This window comes from Petromyzon marinus, chromosome 62 (assembly GCF_048934315.1).
Source record: "Petromyzon marinus isolate PM22_M1 ecotype Great Lakes invasive population chromosome 62, UKy_Petmar_22M1.pri1.0, whole genome shotgun sequence".
Lineage (NCBI taxonomy): Eukaryota > Metazoa > Chordata > Hyperoartia > Petromyzontiformes > Petromyzontidae > Petromyzon > Petromyzon marinus.
In genome coordinates, this window is record NC_133728.1 from 4,610,760 (window position 1) to 4,623,116 (window position 12,357).

At 51.0% G+C, this 12,357-nt stretch overlaps 1 protein-coding gene across 1 annotated transcript in view; it reads left to right on the forward strand.

Annotated features, from left to right (window-relative positions):
- Positions 1–10,192: 10,192 nt before the first annotated feature.
- The window catches only part of LOC116955904 (cell adhesion molecule 2-like), a 70,260-nt gene continuing 68,095 nt past the window's right edge, over positions 10,193–12,357 (forward strand). The window contains exon 1 of the mRNA XM_076053696.1: positions 10,193–12,090. Within this exon, the coding sequence (XP_075909811.1) occupies positions 12,021–12,090 (70 nt within the window). The 5' untranslated portion in view covers positions 10,193–12,020. The remainder of the gene's footprint in view (positions 12,091–12,357) is intronic.

Consider the following 12,357-nt stretch of genomic DNA (forward strand, 5'->3'; position numbering starts at 1 on the left):
GGTGTGGAGAGAGTGGTCGCGTGCAGTAGTCGCGTCTCGTCCATGGCTGAACAGCGTTACTGTGTCACCCGTAGGGAACTTTTGGCCATGGTATACTTTATACAGCAGTATAGGCCTTATCTTAACGGCAGGGAATTTGTAAAGTTCGCACAGATCATGCGGCCCTTCAGCACTCCCTCGGAGTAGACCATCCCTCTGGGCAGCTCTCGCGTTGGCTGGAGATTCTCCAGGAGTTTTAATTCCGAGTGATGTACCGTAAAGGGGATACCGCACTGTAATGCCGACGCGGTTATCCCGCTTGCCCCAAGCCTCTGGTTGCGTGTGTGTGAAGGATGCGGGTCGTTGTAAACCTCCGGCGGCGGGGCCCGCGGCCGTCATGGCGGCGCTTGAAGAAGTAGAGCCCGTCGGGGGATAGTGTTTTGCACCTTACGCGTGCCGAGTGGGGAAGATTTCAAATGGAAGACGTGTCCCTTATGACCTTGCGGCGTCAAGCGGGAGCGCGACGTAAAGTGCCTGCTCACTCCGACGGGCCGCGTCCGGCCCTAAGGGATGGTCTTTTGATATTAGACAACAGATGGGTTGTGCGGCCACCGCATTGTGGTCCCTGCTGCCCTCCGAGGCAAGCCGACCCGGGTAGTGCACGAGGATAGGCTGTTACATCTCGGCGTGTGAAAAACGTCGCTAGCATTACAACGCGATTATTTTTCGATTTAAAGCTTTCGTGACTGCAAGGATTCATCTTCTTTGGTTCTTTCGGTAAAGTCACCACGTAGAATGAGAATAAAATAATGAAATAAAACAATAAAATTCTCACGACGTTTCGGCCACAACACAAGTGGCCTTCTTCAGGTGAAAGGGACAGACCTGTTGGGACGACAGAGCTCTGTCCCTTTCACCTGAAGAAGGCCACTTGTGTTGTGGCCGAAACGTCGTGAGAATTTTATTGTTTTATTTCATTATTTTATTTTCATTCTACGTGACTTTACCGAAAGAACCTAACGTTACAACGCGATTATTATTGGCCGGAGATGTCGAGCGACGTGCACCACTTCATTCAAGGTTGCACAAAAATTCGCTACAGTCCGTCTCGGCTTCGCGCATCAATGAGTTGGTCGCACTCGACATCCCCGGGCCGTTTCCTGCCACGTATACGGAGAACACGTTTCGCTTGGTCGGTGTTTGAGTATTTTTCATGACGGCCCATGGCCTGGCCGCTGCCCGACCAGTCGGAAGCCTCTATTGCGGAAGAGTTTTTTGCATGGATACGTGTTGGATAAAGGTGCCCCCGAGCAGCTTCTTACGGCATCAGGGGTGGAAACTTCTCCTCTAAGCTGCTACGGGAAGTAGAGGCCGACCGAAACTGAATTTCTGGTTTCGGCCGAAAGTAAAGAATTGACTTTCGAACGACACCGAAGCCGAAACCGAAAGTTTAACTACACTTTCCAGACCGAAAGTTTAAAATTTACTTTCGGCCGACACCGAAGCCGAAACCGAAAGAATAAAACTTCACTTCCGACCGAGACCGAAACAGAAAGGTATGTAACCGAAGTTACCGAACACAAGATTTATGAAATATTATATCATGATGCAATGCTACTTTAATTAAAAAGAAATCTAGAACTAATCACTCGGAGCCTGCAGTAAGAGTCGCTTAATATCAAATCTTTAGGTGTTACTTACTTAGTAATTATATCCAAACAAACGAATGTTGTAGTTAAGAAACAACAGTTTTTCCGCATTCAGTCCGACAGGCTTCTGTTGACCGGTCGTATCTACATTAGCGCCTGCATGGTTGATGGCTGTAACCTCGCTCCCAAGCTGCTGCTGCTGCTGACGTGTGTGTGTTTGTGTGTACGTGTGTGTGTGTTTGTGTGTACGCGTGTATGTGTGTTTGCAGCCTATCGCATTGGATTGCCTAGCGCCGACTGACCGGCCGATAGGCAGAGTGATAGACTGAGCACTAGCGTTATATTCTAAAATAGATCTTCGGTTGACGAATGACGACCGAAAGTCAATGTCAGTTTCGGCCGAAACCAAAACCAGACCGAAAGTTAAAAATTGACTTTCGGCCGACACCGAAACTATGCCGAAAGAGGCCATTTGCCAACTTTCGACGCCGAAACTGAAACCGAATTTCAGGCACTAAAAAGATTTGAACGTTCCCGTACCATCCCCAGACGGATGGGATGGTAGAACGGCTGCATAGGACCCCGGTAGTCAACTCGGCATCAAACTGATCGGGACCTGCACGGTCCAGGGTTGTTTGCGCATGTACAGGATGGCTCCCCACACTTCCACTGGATTGTCGCCTTTTTTCCCCATGTACGGGAGGGAGGAGTGAGCCTCCTATGGAGGTTCAATTGGGTTTGTCTGAAAAAAAAAAGGGGGAAAATCTAATTTCACCTGCGCCCTTGTAAATTACTCTCGAGCGTGCTTCGGCAGCTCGGTGAAGCCGCGAAATTAAACACCGCCAAAGCACCGGCGGCTAACGAACGGCATATGGGACAAAATGACCGTGGTGTTGCACTGGGCTGTGGGGGGGACCGGGCGTGGTTACGTTGCCCGCAAGTGCCGCTGGGAACGTCCCCTAAACTGTATCGGCCATGGCAGGGTCCCGTGGAAGCGGCGGTGGAAGCCGAGCGGCCGCAGTTGCGCGCGTGCACGAGTGGGCCGTTCCCCGTTGCTTTGTTCGTCCGTCGAGGGTTGACGCCTTTTATTCCGTCCTCGGACTGGATGCCTCATCTTCCAAATTGTGCGCGGCCGGTGTCCGTTGTGTCCGACGAACCGGGGGGAGACGCCCACGGGGAGCGTGCATCAGGAGAATTGTATTTGTGCCGCCCGCATCGTCCGGACCCCTGACCGACGGGGGGGGGCTTGTGATCCCGCCGAACCGCGAGGAGTCGCTCTCCGCGATGGAGCCCGCATCGCATCTTCTATCAAGGATGCGAAGATTGTCCCAATGGATGGACCGGCGTCGAGGGCTCGGTCCAAATGTTTAAACTTTCGGTAACATCGTTGTATGCGTGTGTATGATTGGAATGGGGTGGGGGGGGGGGGGGGGGGGTTGCGCTTGCGTGTTTTATAGAAGTTGATGTTTTTCTTCTTTCCCCTCTCTATTGTTGTTTCTCTTACCTCCCTATGTTGTGGTTGAATCCTTCCCTTTTATTGCAGATCGTTCTGTCCCCATTCAGAAACAAATTGTGTTATGTTGTTCCAGTTATGGCGGAACTTTTTCTGCCTCACGTGTGTTTTTGCTGTTATTGTTATCCGCCGGGACGGCTGTCTTTTAATCGCGGGGGTGGGGGTGGTGGGCGGGGGGGGGGGGGGGTGGCGGTGATGTAATGACAAGGTGACACCTATCGGCCTGGAGTGGTAATTGCGGTTATGGGTGCATTGCGCAATGCCTTATTATAAGGGGGGGGGGGGGGGGGCGTGTCTGTGGCACAGGTGAAAGGCGGAGTCAGTCGAGAAGCCCAGGGAACCGGCTCGAGGGTTCTGGAAGGGGGCGTGGCCAGAGGTGGAGCTTGGCCACGCCGGGGCAGATGTAAAGAAGTCCCGAACGAGAGGTTCGGGGCTATTTGGAGTCCTGGGCCCTGGCTGCATCTCGCTGCCCGTCGTCATCTCTTCGTTCCCCGACCACGCGGCCGGTCTGCCGCAAGGCCCTCTCCGCCGCTGTCGCTACGCTAGTCGGACGGCTGCGTGGTTGCATGCCGGCGATGAGGCCGTGAGTGTCAGGATGGCCTGTGTGTAGCTGCGTTACGTAATGTGTCGCCCCGTGAGCTCTTAATAAATAAGAAGCCTTCTACTCGACTTGTCTCGGAAGTCGCTCACTGCACTCGTAACGAATTGTAAATGTTGTAGTGGGTTAACTCTCCAACACACGAGCGGTGTGTGATGTGCTAGTAATGAATTGTAAATGTTGTAGTGGGTTGACTCTTCAACACACGAGTGGTGTGTGATGTGCTAGTAACGAATTGTAAACGTTGTAGTGGGTTAACTCTCCAACACACGAGCGGTGTGTGATGTGCTAGTAACGAATTGTAAATGTTGTAGTTGGTTAACTCTCTAACACACGAGCGGTGTGTGATGTGCTAGTAACGAATTGTAAATGTTGTAGTGGGTTAACTCTCCAACACACGAGCGGTGTGTGATGTGCTAGTAACGAATTGTAAACGTTGTAGTGGGTTGACTCTCCAACACACGAGCGGTGTGTGATGTGCTAGTAACGAATTGTAAATGTTGTAGTGGGTTGACTCTTCAACACACGAGCGGTGTGTACTGTGCTCGTAACGAATTGTAAATGTTGTAGTGGGTTGACTCTCCAACACACGAGCGGTGTGTGATGTGCTAGTAACGAATGGGCCACGTTTAATTTACGTGACACAACTTTTACTAATTGGCTGTGTCGGGTGGTGGTGGGTTTAACGACAGATTTAATATGTACGCGGTCTAACCCAAAATAACTCTATTATGAACAACAACAACAAACAGTGACATCTGTGCACACTGAACGAGATGTCCATTGACAGCAGAAGACATGGGCATAACTAAACAGTGATCTCTAAGCCACATGTTTTTCTGGTATGCAAGAGGTCGTGTGTTTGATCCCAGACCCTAATGCCACGGGTGGCTAGGAGATGTTAACTACCTCGCCTGGTATGCAGGAGGTCGTGGGTTCGATCCCAGACCCTAACGCCACGGGTGACTAGGAGATGTTAACTACCTCGCCTGGTATGCAGGAGGTCGTGGGTTCGATCCCGGACCCTAACGCCACGGGTGACTAGGAGATGTTAACTACCTCGCCTGGTATACAGGAGGTCGTGGGTTCGATCCCAGACCCTCACGCCAAGGGTGGCTAGGAGATGTTAACTACCTCGCCTGGTATGCAGGAGGTCGTGGGTTCGATTCCGGACCCTATCGCCACGGGTGGCTAGGAGATGTTAACTACCTCGCATGGTATACAGGAGGTCATGGGTTTGATTCCGGACCCTATCGCCACGGGTGGCTAGGAGATGTTAACTACCTCGCTAGGTATACAGGAGGTCGTGGGTTTGATCCCGGACCCTAACGCCACGGGTGGCTAGGAGATGTTAACTACCTCGCCTGGTATGCAGGAGGTCGTGGGTTCGATCCCGGACCCTCACGCCAAGGGTGGCTAGGGGATGTTAACTACCTCGCCTGGTATACAGGAGGTCGTGGGTTCGATCCCGGACCCTAACGCCACGGGTGGCTAGGGGATGTTAACTACCTCGCCTGGTATGCAGGAGGTCGTGGGTTCGGCGTTTTTCTCTCCCCCTCCGCGTTTAGAAACACGCATCGAGATGATTTCGATGAATTCTGCTGCTATAAACGTCCACGTGACAAGGCCACTTTTATTGAGCTGCTAGGCGCTAGTGGACCACGTCGCTTCCGACCGAACACAAACCAAGTGAATAACCTCGGCGGGGTGTTCTTCGGGTCCTTCGGTAAAGTCACGGGGATAGGTTTCCGAAGAAATTAAGAAAAAAAATATAAAAAATAAAACCAGCACGCTTCGGACGCTTGTGTTGGCGATCGAAACTTGGTATTTTTTTTTAGTTTTTGTAATTCTTTTGTTATTCACTTTGAATCTACGCACGGGACTATCGGAAGACCCGAACAATGTGAATTCCTGCAGTCACGAAAGCTTTAGGCCAAGTTTTAATCTCGGTGGTGGCTTTGCCTTGGCCGGATTGAGGAGGAGGGAGGAAGGGGGGGGGGTGCTTTAGCGTCGTCTGTGTATAAGGGGCTGGCCATAAATGACGTCACGCGATTTTGGACAATTTTTGACCCCCCCCCTCTCTCGTCACACGGCGTCACAAAAAGTCAGACCCCCCTCCCCTCCTCAAATATGACGTCACAAAGCTCTGCTCCCTCCCCCCACCCCCCACAAAAAATATATATAAAACGTGCTTCAAATCGCTTTAAACTATTGTCACATTGTAGTGCGTATTTAGTGTGGCGCTGCACTCTGACGTTGTAGTAGAGAAAACATTTATTAAAAAGTTTATTGAATTAACGTGTTGTGTCTGTATTTATTTAAAGTTGCGCGTTTTGATGTGACGTCACATTTCTCAAACTTCCTCCCCCCTCCCCCTCTCGTCACACATCGTCACAAATGTCTGACACCAAATAGGTGCATGACGTCATTTATGGGCGGCCCCTAAGGTGTGTCGGGTGATGGTTTTTCACGTCTCTTGTACTTGGTGCACCAGTCCGTGTAGTAGTTTATTTTTTATTTTTAGACGCTTTTTATTAACTCACTGTCTGTTGTTGTTGTCGTTGTTGTTATTGTTGTTGTGGTATCCTCAAATCTTGTAACTCAATTGTAACCCCACTTCCCAATGTGGTATCGACTGCAAACTCGGTATACTTATGTCATACTGATGACAATAACTATATTCTATCATTAAAAACAGATATATTTAAACATTATTTTTTATATGTTAGATGTTTCGGCTTGGCTCTAATTGTCCACGCTCAACTGACGTTGGCTGTGATTGGCCACGGTTCCCCTTAGGTCGTGGCAAGCTTCAGGCCCACTTCCTGGAGTCGTGGAGTTCTGCCATTACTAGTAGGGCACATTTCATTAAAGCGGGTTTTTAGAAAAAGGTTTTAAAAAATAAATGACTGCTTTTTGTGCGTAACCGTTTGCTGTTGCGACGTGCTGACCACCACCACCACCACCACCACTCCCTCCTTCCCGCTTGCCCGCTTTTACTGGACATCTGTGACCAGAGAGCTTTACAGCTCATCGGATTCCTCATGCAGTTGTCAATCATTATTCAGATTTTCATCTCTCTCGCTCGCTCGCTCTCTCTCGCCGTTCCTCAACGGGCACGTGCCTTCGTGAATGTTCATAGTTTCATTTATTTGGTATAGCCCTGTGAGCCATTCGGCTCTTGAATCGGGTGCAACCGCAACAAATAAAAACATGAACAAGAAAAACATCTTAAAGTGATTATGTGTCACTGTGCAAAACAGAAAATACAGGAAAAAAACATCAAAATATTCCTGAAATAGCACCGTACACCAACGCTGTGTGCAAAAATCCCAGTGGGATGCAAGTCAAATAACAACAACAACAAGACAACTAAGATTAAGGCCATCAGTCTAACTCCGTACTACAATAAACAAAAACATGGCCAAAACAAAAAAAAACTTTTCGAAATCACCAAAATAAAAGCCATAAATGCAATGTAACAGTGATCATAGGGACTGTGACCGAATTTTTAACAATAAACTACATCAATAAATTATAACACCAAAATCTAGAGCCATATTTTAGGCCACTGAATAGCAGTGGCAGCTAGGGTTGTACAACTCCTCTAGAGCAGTTTTGAGTGAAGATCTCATAGGTAGTGATTCAAGTTGCAGTTTATTGGCAATAGCATTCCAGACCCTGGGGGCATCAATAGCAAAGGCCCTTCCTCCAGTTTTTTTACGGCAATAGGGAATGTGAAGCTGGTAAATGAGCGAAGACCTGAGGTCAAATTTGTTCTTTGAAACAGAGAGGAGATCCAGTAGGTAGTCTGCGGAATTGTTTGTAAGTACATCGTGAATAAATAAGATCTGGTGCACAAGCCGTCGAACATTAAGAGATGTTAAGTTTGACCCAATGTAGAGATCACAGTGGTGAGTCCTATATGGGCAGTTCAATGCAAATCTTAAGGCCGAGTGATAGATGGAATCAAGCTTCTTCAGTACAGTACTTGGGGCTGATTTATACACCCAGTTCGGCGGACGGACGGACGGATTCTCCGGCAGTGGCGTCACCGCGGCGCTCGTGCCAGGCTAGGTGCACCAGGAGGTGGCGGGACACCACCGTGCCAGGCTAGGTGCACCGCGAGGCCGTCACGTGCGGTGTGGAAAGCTCTCGCTTGCTGGCAGGAGGAGGTCACGTGACAGACCCAGGTGCCATGTGTTGACTGACTGAGACGACCGGCAGATGCACCACCTGTGTCTCCGCACTGTGCCAGGCTAGGTGCATGAGGTCACGGGACAGACCCAGGTGCCTTGTGTTGACTGACTGAGATGACCGGGCAGATGCACCACCTATGTCTCCTACTGTGCCAGGCTAGGTGCATGAGGTCACGGGACAGACCCAGGTGCCATGTGTTGACTGACTGAGATGACCGGCAGATGCACCACCTGTGCCTCCGCACTGTGCCAGGTTAGGTGCATGAGGTCACGGGACAGACCCAGGTGCCTTGTGTTGACTGACTGAGATGACCGGGCAGATGCACCATCTGTGTCTCCGCACTGTGCCAGGCTAGGTGCAGAAGGTCACGTGACAGACCCAGGTGCCATGTGTTGACTGACTGAGATGACCGGGCAGATGCACCATCTGTGTCTCCTACTGTGTCAGGCTAGGTGCATGAGGCCACGTGACAGACCCAGGTGCCTTGTGTTGACTGACTAAGATAACCGGCAGATGCACCATCTGTCTCCCACTGTGTCAGGCTAGGTGCAGGAGGTCACGTGACAGACCCAGGTGCCTTGTGTTGACTGACTAAGATAACCGGCAGATGCACCATCTGTCTCCCACTGTGTCAGGTTAGGTGCAGGAGGTCACGTGACAGACCCAGGTGCCTTGTGTTGACTGACTGAGATGACCGGGCAGATACACCACCTGCGTCTCCTACTGTGCCAGGCTAGGTACAGGAGGTCACGTGACAGACCCAAGGACATCACATGATCAGTACCGGCTTTCCGTGTTTGTCTCTCCGCTATTAACATGTACAGTGTTTGTTTGACAGATCCCATCAGCCACACGGTATTCTAGGAGTACGTACTATTTTAAGAATCACAGAAAGGAAATTTGTTTATAAACGTTAAAAAATAACCGCCACTTTTTTCAAAATTTCTTGCTTGTGGTTTTCACACCTGATGATGATTGCTTGTGTTGCAGTCGAAATGTCGTGACAATTTTATTGTTTTATATTTTTATTATTTTATTGTTTCCCTTCTACGTGGTGACTTTACCGAAAGAATAAAGAATATAAAACTCCTGGCAGTTCCACCAGCATTGGTTACAAGCAATGCCTGGCCCTGCTGATGAGACAGTGAATGTTGAAACCAGTCCAGAGTTTTTGCTTGTGATGAACCGATGGTTAGAAGCGATGCCTGGCCCTGCTGATGAGACAGTAAATGTTGAAACCGGTCCAGAGTTTTTGCTTGTGACGAACCGATGGTTACAAGCAATACCTGGCCCTGCTGATGAGACAGTGAATGTTGAAACCGGTCCAGAGTTTTTGCTTGTGATGAACCGATGGTTCCAGCAATGCCTGGCCCTGCTGATGAGACAGTGAATGTTGAAACCGGTCCAGAGTTTTTGCTTGTGACGAACCGATGGTTACAAGCAATACCTGGCCCTGCTGATGAGACAGTGAATGTTGAAACCGGTCCAGAGTTTTTGCTTGTGATGAACCGATGGTTCCAGCAAAGCCTGGCCCTGCTGATGAGACAGTGAATGTTGAAACCGGTCCAGAGTTTTTGCTTGTGACGAACCAATGGTTCCATCAATGCCTGGCCCTGCTGATGAGACAGTGAATGTTGAAACCGGTCCAGAGTTTTTGCTTGTGATTAACCGATGGTTCCAGCAATGCCTGGCCCTGCTGATGAGACAGTGAATGTTGAAACCGGTCCAGAGTTTTTGCTTGTGACGAACCGATGGTTCCAGCAAAGCCTGGCCCTGCTGATGAGACAGTGAATGTAGAAACCAGTCCCTGTGCTTTTGCTCGTGTGTTAAAACAAATGTGCAGTTTACAAGATGCGCTCACAGAAGGCGGTGCACATCGCTGATGGGACGTGCAAAAAAAGCTACGGAATCATTAATTATTTATTAAACATATATTTTTTAAGTCGACAGAGAGAGAGACAAACACGGAAAGGGGAGACGAGGATCGTCATAGGGGGGAGTGGGACTGGACGACTCCCCCAGCCCCCCCCACAGCCCCCCCTCCCCCCACCACCTCCCACTCAGAAGCCAAAATAAAAAATAATTCGGTGACACCGCTCAGAGAGTGGGGTAGTAGATGGTCGTGTTTCCCAGGCGCCAACAAACAACACCCCCCCCCCCCTTCGCGTGCTTCCACGGCCGAATGGTAGAGTCCGAGTGTTGGGGGTGAGGTGGGGGCGCGAGACGGTGGTGGTGGGGGGGTGAGAGGGAGTAGTGGACTCGTCCCATTCATTTGCATGGCGAGCAGAGCTAACGGATCGTGTTTCTCGCTCTCATCCTCCTCCTCCTCCATCTCTCTTCTCCTCCTCCTCCCTCTGACTCCTCCGATCTCTCTCCTCCTCTCCCTCCTCCTCTCTCCCTTCTTCGCTGCGTCTGCAGCGGCGGCAGCGGCAGCAGTAGCAGCGGTGGCTGGAGACGGACGCGCGGAGTGATTAGCATCGCGGCGGCCTCTGTTAGCGCTGTGGTCTCTAACGGGAGATCGAGGGAGCACACCGAGAGAGACACAGACAGAGAGACAGAGAGAGAGACAGAGACAGACAGGCAGAGAGACAGACAGAGAGAGACAGACAGACAGAGAGAGAGACAGACAGAGAGACAGAGACACAGAGAGACAGAGACAGACAGAGAGAGACAGACAGACACAGGCAGACAGAGAGAGACAGACAGAGACAGACAGAGAGACAGAGAGAGAGACAGAGACAGACAGAGAGACAGAGAGATAGAGAGACAGACAGAGACAGAGAAACAGAGAGAGACAGACAGAGAGACAGAGACAGACAGACAGAGGGACAGACAGAGAGACAGAGACAGACATAGAGACAGACAGATAGACAGACGTAGAGATAGACAGAGACAGACAGAGAGACAGAGACAGACAGAGAGACAGACAGGGAGACAGACAGACAGAGAGACAGAGAGACAGACAGAGAGAGACAGACAGAGAGACAGACAGGGAGACAGAGAGAGACAGACAGACAGGGATACAGAGAGAGACAGACAGAGAGACAGACAGACAGATAGACAGAGAGACAGACAGACAGAGACAGACAGAGACAGACAGGGAGACAGAGAGACAGGGAGACAGTGAGACAGACAGAGAGACAGACAGACAAAGAGACAGACAGAGAGACAGAGAGACAGAGGCGAACGCAGTGGGGTCATTGTTACAGCGCTGTGATTTTAACATCACCTCCACCCCCCTCCATCTCCTCTTTAGCTCTCCCCCACCCCCCTCTCTCTCTCTCTCCATCGCCCCCGATTCCTCCCTTCGTCTCCATCTTCCCGCGCGCTCTCCTCCATCTCGCCGGCTCGCTCTTCCACCTCTTCCACCTCTTCCACTCTCTCTCTGTGGGTTCCTCTACCCAGTGGCGTCCATATCCACTCTGTCCGCTCCACATCTCCCCTTGCATCTCTCCCATCTCCCCTCCATCGTCCTCGTCGTCTCTCGCCCTCTATACAATCTCTCTGCTCTCCCATCTCTCCCCTCCATCTCTCTCTGCTCTCCGCGCGCGCTCTCTCCTCCATCTATCTCTCTCCCCTCCATCTCTCTCCGCTCTCTCCTCCATCTCTCATCTCTCTCCTCCATTTCTCTCCGCTCTCTCCTCCATCTCTCCTCTTCCCCCTCCATCTCTCTCTTCGCTCTCTCCTCCATCTCTCTCACTCTCTGCTCCATCTCTCCGCTCTCCCCTCCATCTCTCCCCCTCCCCTCTCTCCACCATCTCCCCTCTCTCTCTTCTCTCCCCCCCTCTCTCTTCTCTCTCAGCTCTCTCCACCATCTCCCCCCCCCCCTCTCTCTTTTCTCTTCACCATCTCCCCCCTCTCTCTTCACCATCTCCCCCCTCTCTCTCCACCATCTCCCCCCCCCCCCTCTCTCTCTTCTCTCTCCACTCTCTCTCTTCTCTCTCCGCTCTCTCCACCATCTCTCCCCCCTCTCCCCACCATCTCCCCCCCTCTCTCTCTTCTCTCCCCCCTCTCTCCACCATCTCTCCACCATCTCCCCCCCTCTCTCTCTTCTCTCTCCGCTCTCTCTTCTCTGGTCGCCATGGCGCTGTTGTCTCGTGGACTCGCTGCTACCGCTGCCTTCATCGGAGTCATCTGGCTCGCACAGAAAGGTGAGCACACACACACGTACACACACACGGGTACACACACACACACGTACACACACACGCGTACACACACACACGCGTACACGTACACACACGTACACGTACACACACACGTACACACACACACGGGTACACGTACACACACACACGCGTACACGTACACACACACACACGCGTACACGTACACACACACACGCTTACACGTACACACACACACGCGTACACGTACACACACACACGCGTACACGTACACACACACACGCGTACACG